The 23,562-nt window shown below is 34.6% G+C and overlaps 1 protein-coding gene across 1 annotated transcript in view; it reads right to left on the bottom strand.

The window, feature by feature from the left end:
• Nucleotides 1–7,442, bottom strand: part of LOC145679052 (fatty acid synthase-like) — a 31,910-nt gene extending 24,468 nt beyond the window's left edge. The window contains exons 1-3 of the mRNA XM_081749650.1: nt 7,307–7,442; nt 3,452–3,604; nt 1,456–1,623 (exon numbers count right to left, since the gene is read on the bottom strand). Coding sequence (XP_081605776.1) covers nt 1,456–1,623; nt 3,452–3,604; nt 7,307–7,442 — 457 coding nt within the window. The remainder of the gene's footprint in view (nt 1–1,455; nt 1,624–3,451; nt 3,605–7,306) is intronic.
• Nucleotides 7,443–23,562: the final 16,120 nt, after the last annotated feature.

The following is a 23,562-nucleotide window of genomic DNA, read 5'->3' as shown; positions in this document are numbered from 1 at the left end:
ATCATTATAAACGAGCACAGACACAACACAGGCACTGCTAGCGTCAGGCAACCTCGCACAGAGCAGGCAGACAAGCCACTGATGCGGTCTGACCTTGCCCAGCGGCTCCCCGAGTCGTCAACGCTTCATACGGCGCAAACGGCTACCACTTTCCGGATGACCCTCGTATAATAAACAATACCTAGTTTCCATTGATTCTCTTCACCTCACCACAGAAGTAGTTATCATATTTCTTTTTAAAAATACTGTATAAAGGGCTAATATTTTTGGATAAACTATGCATATGTCATGACTTAAATACTATGTGTTAACAAAACCTTGGGCAGTATGCAGAGAGAATTCGTTAATCAAGCGTTAGTCGAACGATTAGTTAGTGTCGTATTAGCTCTGTAATAAAGAAGGCGTACTTTTTGGTATTCAGAGTCTGCTTGGAGTTTAGCTAATAAGTTAATTTGGGTATGATTAAACAATATAAACCCAATATCTCGAGAGGAAAAATAATAAACGTGGCAACTACGGAAATGTAGATGGGCGCATATGTATCTGTAAAAATGAAAATACGAAATTCGAAATGTTTTCTTTGTGGTTTGGCATCACAACAACTTACAAATAGTTACGAAATCGAATTATAATTTAGTTATAAATTTCTTAGAGATGTATTTATGGGTAGAATAAGTAGAATTCAATTAATATTAGCGATAATAGAAATATTATGTTGTAATTATAAGGGAAGATAATTTATCGATCAGTTGTATGTATCCCTCAGAAAACTAGAAAACTGGAAATTTTCTACTCTTCTCTAACTGTTTACTTTAAGAAAGAGTTCTGCTATTATATTATACAAGACTCAGCTTAATAGCTGTTTCATAATTAACACCCGATGAGGTTAAAGGAAAGAAAGAAAGGTGATTAATTGCCTTATCCTCATAATGGAAGTTCATTGTGGCTAAATCTGGGTACCCTCTGCTCTAAATTAATTAATCAAATGTAATTAACTAAGTCAACTAACACGTGCTGTTCTGAAGTTCTGATACCCATGCGTTAGTCAAACCGTTAGTATGGCGCTAATCATTCGTTAAAACGACTCTGCATAAGGCATCTACAAGTTTTGTACTAAGAAAAACTAACAATGACTTGGTAAAATAAAATAGCTCACTATTTTTTAAGGACATTTTCGCTTTCTAACTTCAGTTGAAAATATAAAGTCGATTAAAACAGAAAGAAAGGATTACCCGATCAAATCGGGACATCTGGAAGCCTTAGATATGAAAGATAAAATAATATATTCCGCTTATTTGGAACGATACAGTTCAAGAAAATGCAATAAATAGATCTGTGATGCAATATTAAAAGTACATAGTATTGTATTATTTTCGTAGCCCAATTTATAAATTACAATTACACAAATTGTTGCAGGGTAAGAAATAAATAAAATACTTTTATTACCTGTCAAACCAAAATAAAATGATAATCTATTGGATAACATGGCAACACTATTTCCAACCACATCTACTCCAAGCGGTTCCAATTCATCGTAGAAAGCTCTGCCTGTTTGAGAGTCTGTGCTACATGTTCCAACAAAAACTCCGATGTTTCGTCCACGCAAGGAAAGAGGATTGATACCTGTATACAAAAGCTAAAATTAGTGAATTTGGAGAAAAGATCATTTGTGGTCAATATGTTGTTTTTGTTGCATAGTTTTAATGAATTGTAATTTGTTCCAGCTTAGTATTTTTGTAATTCATTAAAGTATTGTCACAACTTTTTTTTAATTATTATTATTAATACAGTTTATTTCACCATCGACAGAAGAAAGTTTATTTTTCTTGATTCTGCATCATGTTATTATTATTATTCGAAGAGTTACTTATTGCTTGAGGTAAGGTCAGTATGATTAAGCATAAAAGGCAAAGCCTATTAACCTATCTTGCCAATCTTAATGATCTATCAGTTTATCTCCTGAATTTTCAACTTACTTACTAATCATTGATGGGTATTTATTTTGAAAATAACAAATATCCTCATATTTACGCTAGCCCTTGATATTTGCTAATCTAAATACACAGACGTTGAGTGAATATCCCTAGATTTTCATGTTACGCACAAATATTGCTGCTTACTGCAGAGCCATTCCTGAATGATATATAAAATGTAAGCACTTACAGAGTGCATGGGTCTATTGGAATCCTTAATGTTTTCTTACCTTTCGAGCAAATGTATTTTAGTACAAGGGGAGAAGCTTCTCTATAGACCCACATGCATAAATTAATTGTTTTCTAAACAATCTGTGTGTGGTCTTTTACATAGAGTCTACCAAACAAATTCTCCACGTTTAATTTTGAAGATAGTGCTACAAGAAATGTTGAAATACAAGATCCCACAAAAATGCAGTCATTTAAATCTATTATCGTTCCTGGGACAGTATTTATAAACTGATTTACATTAAATGATGATTTTCAAGCACTTCGTACTAATATCTTTCATTCCTGAGTTGACAACGTTACAGATAAGTTTCGCTATGATAATGGCACAAAGGAGGTGTCAGGTAGGATTAGATTGCCTGCTCACACGGCAAATGCCCAAGGTTCGTCCTTTAGACGCCAGTCAAACCTCATACCTGCTCCGAGACATTTGACACGTACAGTATACAAGAGAATCAAGTACATTTTGGTCATTTTGAATATATTTCATATTCATCATAATCAAAGTTTACAAGATTCATGTTCAGATATTGTAAATATGTCATGTTTTTTTTTTTAATCTATGAAACCTTTCCCATGTTTTTTTTCTCGCAACCTCAGTAGTGTGAATTCAAGCCCTTGTGCTCTGAATGCTCCAATATAAATTTTAAGAATAGAAATATAAGCTGAATTTTTCTTGAACTTTAATGAAATATGCATGTCACGGGACAATACTGAGGTGTCCGAAACTCGTAATGGGATTATCCCCGTAAAGAGCACAAAAATATTCTACAGAAATCTTACAGGAAGTTCCGTTTTAGGAACGAATGCGAACATTTAAATTTTTTCAAGATGTTCAAGCAACGTTCACTACAAAATTGGAAGTCCAGTGATTGGTGTAGTTTGGACATCCAGTGGGTATGACTATCCTATAGTGCACTTGGAAAACGTTTACCTCTGATATACTTAGGAGATGCGTGTACTGTCAATATAGTGATTTAATTTAGAGATTAGGCTAGTTATGAAGCACTTGAGCGACAAAAAAGGTTATTTTGATGTGAAATACGGTATATGGTTGTATGAGTGTTTAATAAACTGGAAGGAAAAGCGATAAAATTAAAAAAGTTAGTTCAAAAATTTGTTATGTTCTAAATTTATACTGTATTTGAAATACAAATAGCTCATTCATGTCGTTAGAAAACTAAAAAAATGTTAAAAGTATTTAAGAATTGATTAATGAATAAAATATAGGATAGATCACACTTTCTTACCAGCGTCTACAATAGCTTCGAATGCTACCTCATGTAACATTCGTAGCTGTACATCATATCTATCAGCACTGGTAGACGGAATGCCAAAGAATAAAGCATCGCATTTCTCCAGGTTATTTATTTTACCCGTCCGTTGAGGAACATTTGTATTTGCTAAGGAAAAAAGTATTTCGTTAATTTAAGTATTAAAGAAATGTGGATGTAGCTGCATTTGAATTAATACTTAAACATTAGCAAGAAAAAAGTCATATATCAACCATCATCAGAACACAGCAATCAGTTTTTAACTTGTTTCTATGTCAACAACATAAGATTAATAGTAATAAAAGTAATTGCATGCTATTAGTATTTTATTATTTATCTCTAAGTCTTATGTATCTTGTCACACAATAAATAATTCATAAAAAGAGAAACACTCTAACCTTTAAACATAAAAACAGCATTACTCTAATAAATAATATTTTATTTTGAGTCTAGGGACCAGGTTCAGCAGCGAGCCTATATGAGACGGGGACTTACAGTTTAACGCGCTAACCGAATCACATGACCTGCCGTCCGGAATTAAGCGCGGGTTTTCGACGCCAAAGGCGTGCGCTAACTGGTTATCCATGAAGAAGCTCTCTCTCTCTAAATAATAAACTCTTCTGCTTTATTATTGATCCTATTAATTACATTATGACGAGGATCTAGTGCTTCGTAGACCATATGGTACTGAGAAGTCTGTATATGTTGGGCCCCCAAATAATAGTTTATAGTAGTAGTCGCTAAATTTATGAAGCTTCTGTGCTACTGTACCCTTTTTAAAATCCTATATAAGCTACCACCCAACAGAACTACAATTTTTTAAATCTTACATTTGTTTATTGTCTATAAACTTACATTTCTAGTAAATATAGAATCAAACTATCCAAGTTAGCAAATGTCTAATATACACACAAAAAATCAAACTATCCAAGTTAGCAAATGTCTAATAAACACACGAAAAAACATAACGTGCACAAGCCCACGCGACAACTGTGAGATGAGACTGACAATGGCAATTGCGAAGGGAGAAACAAGCAGTTGTTGTCGTTAGTGTCAGCTCAGTGGAGGAATTACTGTTAGCCAACCGGATCGTTAATGCAATCTACCGAAAATGTCTCTGCGAGCTACTAGTAGTTCGTGATCGACGGTTTGGTGATCACTGGTTTGTAGGAAGTATCTACAAACCAACGCAGAGTAAGCAATATTTATTTTTACTCTACCGCATTGTTATCAGCTTCGTTCTGAGTTTAAAATACTTAATTTATTATTATTATTATTATTATTATTATTATTATTATTATTATTATTATTATTATTATTATTATTATTATTACTTATGACGTAATTGAACAGTATCATTCAAAAATATTAATGACTTAATTCTATACGTTGTATACGGTAATTTTGTTCCATTTAGCTTAGCGGGCTAGGATACAAACAGTTGAATTGAGCTGAGTTGATTTTAAATTTAACGTTCCTTTCAGCAGCTAGGCTATATGAGACGGAACCTACTGATTAACGTGGAATCCGAACTTCCTGAATTCCCGCCGGGAATCGAACCTTTGTCTTCCACACCGAAGGCGCGTACGCTAATCGCTTAGCCACGAAGGAGCTCGCAAACAGTTGAAGGAAACGCTGAAAAACAAATATAATTTGAAAATCAAGAATAAATAACCTGGACAATATATAGACTGCAGTATTTGGATATACATACGCAAATCCAAACTCTCATAGAAGCAGTGATGACCAAACAGGGAAGCTTCTCCGTTAGGTCGTCCCTTACATTTCATTAAAACTTCTCTAAATTAATATGCAGCCTGAAGTCCTGCTCTTAAAGAGCTGACGATTATATCCAAATAAATTCGGTGTAGGTAAGGAAGAAATCATGATGAGATTAATAAGTATGTATTTGACAAAATGAACTCATAACTCAGGAATGATAGGAATTATCATTCCTATACTTGTTCATACACACTTCATACAACATAAATGGTTTGCTGATCACTAGAGTCAATAGTCATAAGGATCTCGGAGTTACTTTTGACACAAAACTAACTTTTACAGAACATATAAGCACTATCACTAAGCATTTGATGAGTCTTCTAGGACTTCTGTACAGATTAACATAAATATGGAACATCTCTTCCTTAGCAGCTTTCTACAAGACAATAATTTCTCCTTAATTGGAATACTGTTCACCTACCTGAACAATGGCAGCTCCTTCAAACCTATTTCGGCTAAACTCACAAGGAACCCTAGGTATCTATCAGAGCCTGATTTTCATGAAACTTTGTATATATAGAGAGTACCTCCGGAAACTCGCACAGCCAAAATTGCAGCTGCAGTGTCCAAAACGTTGGGACACTACGGCTCAAGACAGATCACAAGTGGAACGTCAGTACATTAAGGACATTGTGAGAAAATGTACGTTTTTCTTTAAAACTAATCGTTGTAACGATATGAAATGAGCACACATGGATGCGAGATTTTAGATATGATCTGTTAAAAGATATGAAAAGAATGTCCGCCATCTTAAAAGAGGCTATGTTGAAACTGGTGTGATTGATGTAAATGAGAAGGTCATGCGATGCATCAATTTGAACATAAATAGACACAAAAACCTGTTGGTGAAGTGTGTTGTGGGATTACATTATTCCTGTGCTTCTGGTAGAGTAGTTTAGGTACAAGATGAGCAAAGTGTATCTCATACACTCGAGCAGATGGAAGGTATGGAGTGGACTGAAATGTCATTCAGATTTCTGTTCGAATTAATGGAAATATAATAAATAGTTACAAATTAATGCCAACCATGGCATTATTATGAAATTGAACTCGTCATATTAGCACATCCACATTAATTACATGTTGATTCTGACACAAATGATGAAGTGCTAAAATTATATTTCGCTCTGTTTTTCTAGTTACACTGATCCCACTCATAGCGGTCCATAACCTGCATCTGCTCGAGTGTCATGAGATACACTTTGCTCATCTTGTACCTAAACCACTCTACCTGAAGCACAAGATTAATGTAATCCCACAACAGACTTCACCAACCGGCTTTTGTGTCTACGTTCAAATTAATGCATTGCATGAGCCTCTTCTCATTTACAGCAATCACATCAATTTCAATATGGCATCTTTCAAAATGGCGGATATTATTTTTATAACTTTTAACAGATCATATCTGCCATCTCGCTCATTTCGTGTCGTTACAATGATTAGTTGTAAAGAAAAACGTGCATTTTCTCACAATGTCCTTAATGTACAGACGTTCCACTTGTAATCTTTCTCGAGCCCTAGTGTCCCAACGTCTTGGACACTGCAGCTACAATTTTAGCTGTGCGAGTTTCCCGAGGTACTTTATATACAAAGTTTCATGAAAATCAGGCTCTGATAGATACCTAGGGTTCCTTCTAAACTTCTAAACTTCTTCCTTGGAATAGTACGTTTCAGAGTATCTCCTACACGTACGATAACAAAGTACGAACTGTTACGAACACTAAATATTCAACTAACTGACACTCGTCATAAAATCAGTAATCTCAAATATCTCTACAAACTCACACATAGCCAATTCAGATCCGAAACGATACTCTCAGAATTGTATTTCCAAATTCCATTCAGACAAACATGTAACACACACATCTTTTTCATACAGTACAACCTAGACTGTTACTAGTTCAACGTTCTTTGTTCTACAGGCTTCCTAAGTTATACAATGAAATGTCACATACACCCGTTGGTTTCCTCAAATGTCTCACAAAATTTAGAGAAAAACCCTTAATTTGGCAAACTTGTTCTCTCTGTTCAAAAAATATGTTTACTTACTAGGCTTCCATCTTCTTTCATCATCCGTCACAAGATCTTCTTTCTTCATTAATTTTTCCCCAAATTCTCTGACATTGTCACATTCAGGATATCTCCCAGATATTCCAGAAATTACAACTGCCTCATTGTTAGCCATGATTTTTAAAAGTAACTTTATTAGCAATAGACTTCAATCATGCAAACTGGAAAATAGATAAACTATAAATAGCTTATCTCTAATGACCAATTTTAAAACATTATATGAGAGTAATGTATTATTAACTAACTGAAATGTCCGTTCTTTGAACGGGAAAATACATTTATGGAAAGTATTTGTATTCCTTCCCCCTTAGGATATGCATGAAGAATAAATTTGAACTTAATGGCATCAAGAGTGTCACATTCATAACAGCTAAAAATAGCTTATACTTGTCACTGCGCGAGGCTAAATAAAAACTTATTTAGCCTCGTACATTCACGTACATTTATTACTCTGTGTGTTCGTGAAGTTAAACCACAACAACAGGGTAATTGTTTGGGGCTTCAACTAGAGACGCGAGGACTCGAAGAAAAAAAAAAGTTGATTTTTTTTAACGAAGTGTTTTCGTGTGGGAAATTTTGGTCTTTTTTTTTTTTTTTTTTAATATTTCAGGTTTAGTGGAGAGATAAAAGTATGTTTTACCTAATTTCCCCATTATAATAGTAGAAAGCATTTAATTATTACATTCTGAAGAGAAAATCGTGAAAAAAAAAATCAAGACATAGAAATCAATCATTTGATATGACAGAAAAAGTACAGATCAATGGACATGCTCTAGTTCCAACGAATTGATTATAGAGCTGTTAGGTTAACATTTAATGACAGAAATGTTTTGCTAAAAAGTTAAATAGTATTAACGATAACTGCTCTGAAAATGTAGATGTCATGAAACAAAATTATCATTTAAAATTTATGAATAAATTAAAATTTTTAGCTTTTGTATTGCATTTATTGAGGCCAATTAAATTCCAGAGAAAGCATGCTTAAAGCGATATCCACACATTTCTTACTTTTAAAAAATTGACACGATATAGCAGTAAAAAAAAAAAAAAATCTATGAATAATGATGTTAAATTAACATCATACCAAAAATAGCCGCTTATGGCTTTAGGTTTGTACTGGTCTCTTTGAAGTTCAGGATAAAATGTTTACTGAACAGAGAACAAGATGTGAGCAAGACAAGGTACTTATACCAAAAATGTATATGTTTTCTAAGTTTATCGTACTTTACTGGTACCTGCCAGATTGCATTGAGACAACATTAAAACACATATACCAAGATATATATAATTTCCAGAGACTTAATAAGATACTTAGGCAACCAAAATAACATTTGGCATGTGGTGGTTGTATAACGTACACTAGCTGGAAATAACTGCAATGCCAGCTTTTCCAAATCAATCAATCAAGGCAGCCAATCCAGACTGAATATAGGATTTACAAGTACGGGATGATGTAAACGCAGTTTCATAATGTAGAATCCACTACAGGAGAAATAAAAGCGATACTTCAACAAGAAAATGAAAAAAAAGAGAGAGAAAATTTCAGTGCCCCAAAATACGCTTTTTATGAAAGAAAACCCCTGTCTAAAAAGTTTCTTTGTATCTCTACTTTTAACACATTATTTGTTGTTTAATTCACAAGCACAAATGAAAGTCGTATACACAGAAAAAATTGTAGCTGGCGTACTTAAAAAGATAGGTTACATGCGTAATTCCTGTAGTTTTGGACTTAACGTACAGCAGACGTATAACTGAAAACGCATGTTTTATACTACTTTCTGTATGTGTTCCATCTATACGTACTTTCCGTATGAAACAATGTAGGCGGTCAGGATTTCACATACAAATGGACGTATATAACATATAGCTGACGAAGGTAACATAAGTATATGCATGTGATATACGGAAAACTGTTAGATGTCAGACATCCTGCAACGGCATGAACATCTAAGGGCAGTGCCTATATAGCATACGGATAACGTATTACCGTACTGATTTCTATAGTAAGCAAGAGGATACCGTATATTTGTACAATATACCGCTGTCCGGAGAACGGATTTTTCTCTGTGTACGCCTGTAGCCAGGGATGTTCGCGGACGGGCTTTAGGGCGCAGGTTGGGCCTATGACAATATTTGCCTGGACGTAATTTTTCATTGAAAAAGGTACAATCAAACTTAAGAGTAGTAAATTTGAGAGGTTTACGCCTAAATCCTTTGGGGGGTAGGCACCCGTGCCCATAGGGATATGACAGTTTCAATGAGTTATTCAAATTAGGTACGACTGGGTATTGCAGCTTCGTCTAAAAGTACAGGTGAGACACATTTATGAGACTCATGGCAGTCCACCAATTAAAGATTTCTTCGTATTTTCGTTTTTTTCCTGTACTTTTGAAACTATGTATTTTCTTAACATGTTCACTTCGATTCTTGTGCCTCTTTTGGTGAGTTCTATTCAGAGATTATTTAGTGTACGCCAATATATCGTCACCCAGTATATGTCGTTATTCATCACTAAAATTTAAATAATCGAATATTATTAATTTGAAAATTGATACTTCAAATTTTAAAAACATTAATACTATTGAAAACTTACACATAACAACCTATTGGAATCCATTGTTTTCAATTTGGTTGTGTACGATTTAAGATAGAACAACTACTTAAGATCAAAGTTTCTTTGGTTTTAAGATTGGTGTTTTTTCCAGTTCCGAAGCTATTTGAGACTTTGACTTACAGCTTAAGGCTGTATCGGAACCTTCGTAATGAATTTAATTCTCTTCCAACTAAAACTGAACAGGAACTGAATGCACGAAAGGCGTGCTAACTAGCCATTAGAATTAAAGGTGGTAGATAATAGACTAGATATAAAGGTAGTAGATTAACTATAAACTTTTACTTAGTTTTTAGGAATATGAATTTGAAATTTTTTATTGCACATACCTTTCCCATGTAAGCATAGTCAATGATAAGTTCTTACATTAATATCGAGCAATTTCCTAAAGTGTCTGAATTTTGGAATTTGTGTTCTTGTTCGGAATTCTATTGTCGGGTTGGTTTCTCTTGCATTAAAAATCGGTCATTGTTAACATAAACTGAAGAGCAGGCTAAGCAACCACTTTGCTGCAGGGGTAAAAGTGGATCAGAAAAGGACGTCACGCCGTCCCTTGCTTCTTTGCCCATTATATTTTTTTAGGAATTGGGGACGCCGTACATATTTTTTGGAGGTTGGGGATCAGTGTCCCCCGCGTTCCCCCTAACTTTTACTCCTGCTTTGCTATTGATCATGTGTGGGAAATCACGTACCTTGTATGATGCATCAAGAAATATTTTTCATTGCCGTTTGAGAAAGTCTACATCGATTACAGTAGTTCTGAAGATAAACTTTTATTAATAGATACGTTAAATCTATTAATTTAAGGCGAAATCATAAGACGTGTCATATAGTTCCCATCTGTGATATGTCTTGATTTATTTTTTTAAAAATTATTATTAAACGGTCCATAATTGAAATATGAAGACAATAGCAACTGCAGTACATTTAATTTAGTTAACAAATATGTTTACACAATTCAAAACACGAAATACTTCCACTAGGCATATTAGCTTTGTGCTAAACTTAATCTTTATCCAAAATATGTTAGAAGTTCAGATTTGTCCATGACAAAGACTAGATAGTAAGTGACAAAAATTATCTTACGAGTCTAGAAGGAAATACAGTCACGTTTATTTTATAACACAAAGAATAACTAAAGTTTTTGTTTCATCTTAAATTCTCATACTTTTATAATCTGAAATTAGGAAACATCCATTCAAGAAATTAGGAACTCAAAGTTTTGAACGGAAACAATCCGGCTGTCAATATTTACCCGTAACTCGCAAACATACTTAGTAAGGAATGTATGCATATATGCAGGGTGTTTCAAAACAACACCAAAAACGTTTGGGAGGTGATTACTCGCACCAAGATAAGACAAAAGGTATAAACCAACTTGGGTGAACAAATGCTTCCTTTCGAAGTTATAGGCTGCAAAGTGAAATTTAAAGATCCATATCTCAAACATGCCGTAGTCGGGTCAAGACTTCACTTAGAAACTAATATGTGCGCTATCCAAAAATACATGTTTCAAAATCCTAAGCTACTCAGGCAACAATTTTTGTAGCGAGACTTTGGCTACGGGATATAATTTGAAGTACTCACCAACTACCTCTATAAAAATTGTTACGAAAGTACTGCAGGATTCTGAAACATGGATTTTTGGATAGGGCAAATATTAGTTCCTAAGTGAAGTCATGACCCGACTACGGTATGTCCCATAGTTTTGGAGCTACGGACCTTTAATATTTTTTTTTCATGTTTTCGGCAGCCTATAACTCCGAAAGAAAGCGCTTGTGCACTCGGATTGGTCTATACTTTTTGTCTTATTTTGGTGTCAGGAATCACCTCCCAAACGTTGTCGGTGTTGTTTTGAAACACCCTATATATATAATACCAAGATAAAATGAATCTTTCTTCTATAAATAGGGTTGCCAACCTTTGAAAATAGAAATACCGGACATCTCTGGAGTATGTACACTCTTAAGATTGTGATTTCATCGCTCGTCAAAAATGTAAACAACCTGAAAGTGGTTACTTCACATAAAATTGAGCGATTCGAAGTTCAAATTTAACAACTTTAGTTACTTTTGAAGCATTTATTTAGCTTATTTATTCCAGTTTTGGTTGAGTCGGCACATGTAATTTTTGTAGTCTACCATCAATAATACATAGTTTTTTTTTTTTTTTTGTTTCTTTTTAAACAGAAAAGCAAATTGGCAATATTCTGTAAGTGGCAATATAATTATGGCATGCACAAAATATACTTGAAAAATAAATCTTACCAACTTTGCTGGGACTAGTAATGTCTTATAATGTCTACATACCTTAACTGGATCTGGATGCATTATTTAATTGGAAAATGTAGCTGAGGATGAAGCACCGCTAGCTGCGCTCTTGAAAATGTACTTTCGTTTGACGTTCAGCAGTTTAGATAGGTTCAGCAAATTTTCGTGTCTTCAACTCTTCAACAAATTCCACGCACAACAGGTCGATATCAAAACGAATTTAAGCTCTGCTTTAACCGTGTTCATCTACAAACGATTCCTTTCACCATTCCAAAGACTCTTCATAACACTGAATATGAGTTCGACATAGCAGTTACTTGAAGGTGACTAGTAAGAGAAAAAAAAATACAGGATATTTAAAGTCCGGTTTAGAAGTCGTACCGAACACCTGACAAGGAGGTCAAAAACCGAACTATCCGGTAAAATACCGGACGATTGGCAACCCTACCTATAAGTAATGCTTATTTTTATCTGAAAAGTAGAGCTGCAGATATTTTGCTGCAAGTTACATAAATTACCAACAGGACTTTACGAATACTTTGTACTTACCTAAAGACACGTCATAAAATGAAACCTATTTTACCTTCCATGTTGATATATGTAGAACTGTGACGTCGTATGCTCAAAAATGATACTACAACATAGTTAAAACCATTATACACTGTAAGTATTTAAAGTGGCTTGTTTGTTCTTGTACATCAATGAAATGTTATTGCTTATTTAAAGCAATATTCTTAAAAATGATGTTAAAATGTACCATATGCAGTATATACATATACATAGTTTATTGTCTTATGGTCAATGGATACCAAAAGAATACAATCTTCTTAGACTAAATAGGAAAAAAGTCACGTACTCGTAGACTATACGCTCCATTATACGCTAAACGAACGTGACTGGCCATCATTATGGTTGGCTTCCATCAGGAAAATGTTATTAAGAATCAGAGCGTTGTTTATTTTTTAAAATGAATTGAAATAACAGACTGATAGTGTTATCTTAAAAGAACATCAGTGTTTGTAATTTTTAATGATAGGAATAACCATTAATTGTCAATACATTTCAATCTGCTTTCGATCATTAAGTTTATTCTTTGGATGCAATTTTTCACTATTGATTTTGTAACAGTTTTGTATGCTGATCTTGTTTTAAGAAACAAGCTTCTATATGTTTACTAATACTTAATGACTGAACAAGAGGGGCTTGAAAGATTAATTACTCGCTTAATTCTTTTATATGTAGTTGCTTCGAAACATATATTCTATGTGTTTTATTTTATGGATAATAAATTATTAAGATGTAAAACGTTATTATACTTATATATCATATGGTATATTGTCTTAGCTGTATTTTATAAATGGCAGAATCAAAATATACAATAAATACTTCATAAGCTGTTTTGAAGTGATTAGATTTGTTCTAACTTTGAAATGGATCAAATTTCGTAATTCCACAATTCTTTTGTAAGGGGAGACGGTGGCTCAGTGGTAGAGCGGTTACCTCTGGTGCGCGGGGTCCCTCGTTCGACCCCCGGCAAAGTAAGTTTCTGGTGGAAAACATCGTGTCCGTGGGTTTTTTCGTTGGACTCTTGTTTCCTCTCTCTTTCCCATTCCACAAATTCTTTCATCATCATTCACTTGCTTTAATCATCGTCTCCCTTAGCCTAAAGGACATAATCATGGGTCGTTAAACTGTTGGCGTCCCCGCATTTGGCGTGGGAGACCCGGGTTCAATTCTCGGCAGGAGTACATGCATTCTGGAATGAGCCATAGGCAGAGTTGATAACAGTCTGCGCAAATAAATATAGAGCGGTACTTACAGGAAAAGGATCAGGAAAATTGAACTCGCTTATCTCCCGAAATGTTAGTCAATAAGTTCTAGGGATGTTGAAGTTTGGAAGGTGACTAACTAACTAACTAACTCTATGGCCTATGGAACACGGAGATTCAATGCCGCGTTCACAAAATCTCTCCACTGACTTCTATCCTTAGCCAATTGGATCGAGTTTCTACTTTGTATTCCTATCTCTGCGAGATCCATCTTAATATTGTCCTCCCATCTGCGCCTAGGTCTTCCTAATGGTTGTTTTCCGATTGGTCTTTCAGTCAAGACTTTGAAAGCGTTTCTACTTTCTTCCATTCCAGCTACATGACCTACCCACCTAAGCCTCCTAGACTTGACGACCCTAAGAATGTTGGGTATTCCATATAAATTATGTAGTTCCTCGTTATGAAGTTTCCGCCATTCCCCAATCCCGTTCCTCTTGGGTCTGAATATTCGTCTCAGGATCTTGTTTTCAAATACTTTCAGTCTATGTTCTTCCCTCAGAGTAAGCGATCATGTTTTGCAACCATACAGAACAACAGGCATGATTATCGTTTTATATATTTTAAGCTTCAAAGTCCTCGACAGAATTCGCGACGACAAGAGATTTTGAACCGAATAGTAACACGAATTCCCTGCTTTTAGTCGACATGAATTGGAAGGTGACATGAATAGGCAGATCTTCAGTGATCACTGGAAAACGATGACTGCCATAGAAAACTGGATGCACTTTCCATGTAAAGGAACCAGCAAGAAAAGCACTACATCTATAGAAATCAATTCACGAATAGATCCCGTGTTTAGTAGAAACTTTAATAGGGTTATGGTCACTAAAAAGACAAGCATCCCATTCTCATCCAGAAATTCGGTTACCTGATGACCAAAATCGTCAGTGCAGATGGGGAGGCGATGGTATGCATTAAGATCTCCGACAATCAACATTGGTGGCTCAAGTTGATTGAAAAGCTGAATCAAACCGCTTGCTAAGAAGGCTTCAGCACAAGGAATACAGTAACCCAACTAGACTAGTTGTCGCCCGGGGCAAGAACTCGCCTTATCCCCCCCCCCCTACCAAAACGCTCTCCGACTATACCTGATATTGGCATCACAGAGTAATTCTTCTATTCCATTTTTTCTTCAAATGGTAAAGCTTGATTTCAAAATTGCAGTAGGGCTAGTTGTTCAAAGACGGCCACTTGTTAAAGACTACTTACCCACCAGGGACGGATTAAGGTTTCTGGCGCCCCTAGGCACTCTGACATAAGGCGCCCCTCCCCAACATATACTTACGCACTTCTCATTAAACACCAGCACAACTCATGTTTAAAATATATACAATACCAGTATACAAAAACTTTCATCACATTACATAAAACAAACATTTATGACGCTTTGAATCTTAATGGTTATAGTCTACATCTTTACATGTCATAATATGGACGGTAACACTCTTTTTACCTTTAAACATCAACAGTTAGTACGGTATTTGTTATAGAGGAAAACACTTCTTCCTAGCATTAGCGTCTGCAAGCAAACAACTGATTCAAATCTAATATCTTTCTTAACAGTTTGCTTTCAATACACATTTTACTAAGAGTTGAAAGTTTTTTATTGTGCATTCTGGACCGTAAATTGTTTCTTAACGCGCTTTAACACAGAAAAAGATCTTTTCCCTGAACAGTTCGAAGTTGGGGCAGATACAAACATTCGTAGGCAAATATCTACATTGGGAAAGATAGTTTCGAGTTTCTTTGTCCGAATGAACTTCAACATTTCAGATGCAGATGCGTCTACACCACACGCTTTCAAAGTGAGCTTTGAAATGAATACAGCCATGCGAAAAACCGTCATTTAAGTCATATTTGTAATGAAGAATCAATTTGTAATGGAGATGCACAATTCAGAGATGAGGGAATCCACAATTGCGTTAAATGTCTTCATACGAAATCGTTCTCTTCCTGTAAACATGGGTTCTCCCTCTTTTGTTTCATCGGGAGCAGCTTTAATACTTTTTTTCCGTCTCTTGTCATTTGTTAGGTTTAGATGCAAAATCCTACTTTTTTTTCTGAAACATGTTATAGGTTACGAATCATTTTAATTTCATTAGGAGGAAAGTGATCAACTCAATAAATTGACCTATTAACATAGCAAGGGATACAGCAAGCTATGATATGCGAACTAACGTGAGAATTGGGAGATCTAGTACACAAGCACGGCACTAGGATCCCTTGAGGGCGTGGGCAGAGGGCGTTAGTTTCTGAATGGGTCCGTACAATTGAAACTACAAATTATTTATTTTGAAGTATAGAATACTGCATACATTATTCTAATTCTGTTAGAGTGGTGGATGGGTGGGCAAGAACATCTACCGGTTGGGCGGTTGCCCATCTGTGCCCATCCTTGGCACCGTACTTGCCAGTAGAGACTGAATTAGAGTTCATATTTGGCCTTACTTATATTCTACTATGAATAGTTTTATTGTTACTTTTATAATAGGGCCTAAGAAGCCTATAAGACACAGAGTAGCTGAATATAAATATGGAAGACGCAAAGACATACAAATAAATTTGCAAAATTTTGATGTGGAGGTCTATTGTACGAACAAGTCATAAGTGGATAAGATTAGTGCTTTATTCTAAAATCATAAAATAAGTCTATCAAGTGATTTTTAAAAACAAAGACCAATTTCTGGATAACTGATTTTTTTAAATATATTTTCTCTTGGGCGCCTCTTCAACACTGGCGCCCGAGGCACGTGCCTACTGTGCCTGTGCGTTAATCCGCCACTGCTACCCACAGCATTGTGTTTCGCAGCGCGTGGCGAAATTCGGAGCTAACGGTTCCTATTATAACACACAGTGATGCTTTCTGAAATTGAGTGACATATGCGTGGTATTGGTAAAAGGAAGCATCCAGCTGCATACTCCTAAATACGAAAGTAAGTGATAAAAATACCACTATCAAAATGGTTGATATAACTCTCTGCTTAATGAAAACCTCGAGATAAACAAGCAAATCTATAGTAATATAAAAGTCAGGTGTATAGGAGTATTAGATGAGGTGTCGAGCGTACAACGCTGCTTCCTGGTTTGAATGCAGCAACGTACAAGCATGTCTTCTGTTGTTTTCGCTGCATGACAGGTGTTGGGGTAAGACATAAGCCATTCGGGGTAAGACGGCACCCACAAATATTGTTATGCTAGTTGAATATACCGTGAGTTTTAGTTAATATGTCTTGCAATGATATACAGTACAAGAGTTACAAGGCTCGCCCCCGTGTTTCATTTTCATGAATGCACATAACATAAGCAGGTTATTAACTGTCATTAGATGGTTTAGTCGGAATCATGCACTGACGACTAGAAACAAAATTACTCAGTCGTAGAACATAAGTGCCAGTGTAGACGTGGCTGTTTCTGGGTTCTTGAGCCCAGGTCTATATCCTGTGAATAGATACACAATTCCACCACATTACTTCAACATCTCTGATTCTACAGACCTAGGATGGCAATGTCGCAGCCTTCTCCACAGGTGCAACCACTCCATCCATTGGTCCAAACGCCGATGTTGGCCTTGTTCAACCTCCAGTCAGATCTAGGCCTAACTCACCTGTCTCAACCTCTACCTTCGAACCCATGCCTTCAACATCTCTGGGACAACGAATGGAAATGCAAACATGGTGCGAGTTGTAGATTTAATGGAGATACCACGCCTTGATACTGCTGACGCACACGATGAGAGCAGATGTACATCTTCTAAAGAGTTGACATCCCTTGAATACATAGAGAAAGCACGAGAGTCAAATGAACAGTCAAGAAAGGAAGATGCTAAGGCGCAAAAGAGTTGTGAAGATCGAGGGAAAGGAATCTCAAGGAAAATTAGTACAAACCATTGTTATAAGTGTATATAGCGGTTATTATTACAATGCAATTGATGGGAAGGATTGATTCAGGTCTCACGACTGCAAGGATTGGTTCATGAAGACTGTTTTGTTCAAGATAGAGTTCAGGTTGGAATATATACTATTTGTGGTGATTTGTGATGATTCATAGTGGGGTACATGGAATATGGAATACACATGCTGAAGTTTTATTTTTCACTTGTTTATTACATTTACTTTAAGTGTATATATATTTACACCACCGTTTGCCAGTACTTCAAATTATATGTCCGTAGTCAAATTTCCTTTATAAAGATTGTTGCGTGAGTACCTTAGGATTCTGAAACATTTTTTTTTTTTTTTTTTTTGGATAGCGCACATATTAGTTCTTAAGTGAAGTCTTGACCCGACTACGGTAAATCCCATAGTTTTGGAGCTATAGTCCTTTGAACTTTATTTTCTCATGTTTTCGGCAGCCTATAACTCCGAAAGGAAGCATTTGTGCACCCAGATTGGCCTATACTTTTCGTCTTATTTTGGTGTCAGAAATCACCTCCCAAATGTTGTCGGCGTTGTTTTGAAACACCCTGTATAAAGCTCTCTTACCAAATGTCAGGTCACTAACAAAATACCACATTTAACTCAATATACTTGGCTACCAATTACTTCCTTTTTTCCTTTCACAACTAACCATTATCACACAATTCAGTAATATCGATATTTAATCACAATAAGAATCACTTCTCTTTAATTCTGAATACAGTCTTCCTGCTTTCCAATGGTTTTAATACACCTACCAAAGTGAGATTTTACCGGTTTGATGACTAGTCCAAAAGTGGCACTAGCCATTCCTTCAGTTCGAATTATAGTTACATTAATGGGCACACTTGGCGGTACTAGTCTGAACGATGTATCAAGTGAGATGGCAAGTTTTTTTTTTTTTTTTTTTTTTTAATTTTCAACTCATTACACTGGAAGTTTATGTTAATAGACCCAGTATGTAAATTACAGATAAACCATTAGTGTGCTTATTGTACCTGTAAATCATATAACAAGATAAAACAGATGCCTATATAGGCCTATAGTGAATTTGCTGGGAGGATATTGATGATTGGTCAAATACCAGTTGTTTCAATTCAACAAGATGACTACTGAAGCCGTCAAGGTTTCGTGTTTGACGTGAGCCACCAGTTCATCTTTCAATATATCCAGTTTTTGTAAAACCGAAAGTGGCGTGTGAACTGTTGGAGATTTTGGTTTCCTCTGAGAGAGAGAGATAGAGTCATTAAGAGGACGTCGAACACACTGACTTAGCTTCATGCCAGCGATATATAGCGAGTGACGATGCTGTGGAGTTAACTTGAGACTACTGTTACAAATACGAGATGTTTTAGAAGGTTCAATAGATAAAGTGCTGACTGTGGGTTTTGGTTTATCGCTTTTAGGTCCGGCAAGCTCAGTTTTCGAGGTAACATAAAATATCTGGATAGTCAGAGCTTTCCGTGTACTAGTGACACCAGATGCAAACGGAATAAGAAGCTATATTGAAATAGTTTCTTTCAGACGACGTTTTGCATCAGTTGAAATTCTTTCTACAACAATAAACTTTTAGGAATATTTTTCTCTTTTAAAAGCTAGAGAGTCCCTACACAAAGCAGAACGGTCACCCTTACAGTTGACACATGACAGCTGTATAGGTATCCGCTCTACGACTTCCTGGTCACTTCGCACGAATAGCAGCAGCCATATTGCACCTTGCTACCATTTAAAACTACCAAGAATGTAAAATCGAACTTTTATTCGATAATATCCAGCTTTTACAAATTTAAAGAGGGTAGGAAAACTGAAAGCGCGTATCAGTGATTGATTTGGAAGCAGTTCACTTGACTTCTTACTTTTAATCCATGGTACTTCTACAATATGTTGGTTTACTAGTTCAAGTTTTATCTTGTCATCATTAGTGTCAAGAAATCCCAACACTAAATTACTCCAGCTATAGTTTTTTCTTTTTTACACTACTAATTTATAATAATTCTGTCCAAATTAGATCATAATATATGTAAGATATAAGATTTGTTTACTTGTAGATATATCTTGATGTAGTATTGATGGCACATGCTATGCTCAATATATCCTCTGTATATAAGTACATATAAAGTTTTCCATTTTATATATAAGCTGAAGATGCAAAACTAGTTTGATATTCTTACTTCTTTGAACTGACTTCCCCTAAACGTCAGTAAATGTAGTTTTTATTTATAAATATTTCTGCCTAACATCTTCAGCTGTAATAATCTTGACCGGAAAAGACGTTGCTTGAGGAGAATAAGAATTTCACAGTAATTTAGATCCTGGTGTGTTATTTTCTAGTATGGTCAATATATTTGAAAATGGGTGTCCACATAAAAATTTTTTATATATGATTTTCAACACTGACAAACTATTCGTCTTTGTAGACCTTAAACAGTTATGACTATATTTTAAAGGTGCTTGAAGTTGAATTCTAGTTTTTTTTAGTACTTTACGTAACGTATTCCTCTACGTACTCAATTACTTTAGATAATCAATATTTCTGATCAATATTTCATTACTAAAATTGTATTTGATCATGTGCATTGTGTATGTGTAGTCATATTTCATTGATTTACTTAAAAAACAACTATGTTTAAAGCAACTCCACCATCACCTTTGATACGATCAGCCTTTAATTTGCTGATTTGGAACAAATCACAAAAGATTATAATTGCAATTTTGTTATTTTGCTTTGAAAATGTTAATATGATAAACACTGTTCCGAAGACCTAAGTATTTCATCCAGCACAAACTAATTATATTTTATTAAATCTTATTTGAAGAAAGGAAAATCTTAGCAACAATTTGCATATCAAGTTGCAGTATTCAAAAAATACATACTGAGCCAGAAATAACCGTATTGTTTCCCAAAGATGATTAAATTTTGCGAATACAAATACAAAATAGTTGACAAATCTAGGTTTAAACAAACATTAATGTGTATCGTAAACTTCTTATTTCTTTAAGCTGTTACGTTGATAAGTTTGTTACATCACAGCACATTCACGTCCTAACCAATCAGTGTAGTTAATTTTATTTGGTATTTTACAGGATAACTGCATAGTGAAATATTGGAAATAATACTTAGTATTACAATTTAGATGGAAATTTATTTAATTTCCTAGCCACCTATTCATCCATTCGTTCATTACATGATATACACTAAACATAAAATACTATACAATATAGTGCATTATTATCTCTAAACCAAAAAAGGAATTGATGTAATAAACATTTAATCTGTGTACATATGAGTAGAAGGACCAGCAGTAATAGTACATATTAGCTGCAGTTGTTCCGTAATTTAGTTTGCAGTTGTATTGATATTGTAAAGAAACACAGCATTAAATGTTGTAAAGTTAGAAGAAGTCATTTTATTTTATGTCTAAATTTATCAAAGTTACATTTGATCACTTGTTAACTTTAATTTTTTCTTCCCATCGTAATTGATTGTAGTTCAAAAACTTTTGTCTTACGTATATAATAAGAAGACATGCCATTACTGTCGATTCATATAATCTTAATGTGGCTGATTGATCCTCTTGCATAGCTAAGACATATAAACCTTCATAGTCAAAGTAATACAGAACTATGGAGTGAAATTTGATATTGTACTAAAAGATTATTATGTACACTTAAAGTTGTTTATTATTGTTTCTAATATACTTTTATTAAAATGTTACTTTTATTGTATACTTTATTTGCTATTATATTTGGGGTATTTACTAGATCATATGCAGTACTAGTTGATGCTACAGTAGAAGATACAAATATTAGCATTGAAGTTTTCTTGGCAAATGTCGTTGGCAGATATTTCTATGCAGAATCATGTGTAGCCATAGTAGGGGACTTGAGTTATGATACGTGGTTCCAGAAATTTTTCTTAAATGTTCACACGAAATATTTAATTCCTGCTGTCAATATTTATGTAGATGATAATAATATATATTATTTACAAGATCTACTCCTAAGCACTTTAGAAATGGACTGCGTAAGTTACATTGTGGTTGTAAGTCATATACATTATATCACAAATTGTCTTTACTCTGCTAATGCCAAGTTCCCACATACAGATCAAAAGCGCTATTTCTTTCTGCATAAAAACTATGAAGAAAAGTTTGATTATAGTTTGTTTGATAAAAAGTTTCTTAAAATTTCACCAGATACTGTTGTTTCTGTGCCAATAAAACCAAAAACTGAACATGATCCTATAAAATTTAAAATTTTTACGCATTCTATCAGTGACAATTTGGTTCCAGGGAATGAGATACTTGTTGATGAGTGGAATGGACATCAATTTAAAAATAACACGGACTTTTACAAGGACAAATTTCTCGATCTCAATGGAAGAAGTCTTCAACTTCTTATTGTGGATTATCTTCCATACTGCTTCAAAACAGTTGATGGTCATTTCGATGGTACTGAGATGCGTGCAATGTACGAAATTTCACGTAAATATAATTTTAACTGGAAAATTGAAATCTCTTCTGAAGATTTTGGTGTATTTTATGATAATGGATCTGCTACAGGAGTTTTTGGTGCTCTATTAAATGGTAAATCCATAGTTGGGATTGGAGGTTTCTATTATGTTAAGTATTTGGCAGACCGCTTTCAATTGACACAACCTTATGCACAAGCGGGGGTAACATTTCTTACCCCAAAACCTAAGAAAGTGTTTTACTTGTGGTATATATTTTTACCATTTCAAATTTCACTTTGGGGAGTCATGATCATTGAATTTATTGTACGTGCCTTTCTATTTACCGTATGTGGTTTTGTGTACTATAAAATTATTCCTGGAGACGAAAAGAATTATTACATAGATGTTGGTTATTCATTACTAAAAGCTTTAAGTGTGGAAATTGGTCATGGTGTTTCAAGATGCAGATACACAGCAATTCAATTGCTATTAACATTTTTTGGTTTAGTATCTATGATTGAAATTACTGCTTATAGGTGTAATCTGATATCTTACTTTTCTGTGCCTTTCTATATGAAACCAATAGAAACTATCGAAGAGTTTTCCAATTCAGGCTATGAATGGGGTCTCAGCGACCTCTCGTGGCTAATATTATTTGAAAATTTTACCGACTAGAACATTGAGAATATTCGAATGCGGTATAACTATTTTGAAAATCTCGATAAGTTTAATAATGTAGTATTTGTAAATCAAATATCAGTTTTAGTTGAAAGACTTTCTAATGGATTGTATTCAAATGCAGGTTTTCTTAGCCAAGAAACGCTAAATACATTATATCTTATGAAAGATGATGTTCTTAAATTTCCTGTTTCTTGTGTGTTGCAACGTTTATGTCCCATTGTTAATAAATTTGATGATGTTCTAATGTGGCTGAGAGATACTGGCATTATTGGTAAATGGATGAATGAAATGATGTTTAAGTATGAAGAAAGAAATTTGCTAGTTACTTTGTCTTACAAAGATGAACTGAAAGAGAGATTTAAATTGTCTGGATCAAATTTAGCTGGCATTTTTGTAGTATTGTTTATAGGTTTAATATTTGCGTTTTCTGTATTCTTATTAGAGAAAATCCATTATACTTTACAACAACTTTAACAA

Source organism: Thermobia domestica, chromosome 2 (genome assembly GCF_964235325.1).
Source record: "Thermobia domestica chromosome 2, izTheDome1.hap1.1, whole genome shotgun sequence".
NCBI classification, from domain to species: Eukaryota; Metazoa; Arthropoda; class Insecta; order Zygentoma; family Lepismatidae; genus Thermobia; species Thermobia domestica.
The sequence above is the reverse complement of the archived record's forward strand: the minus strand, read 5'-3'. Positions and strand labels throughout refer to the sequence as shown.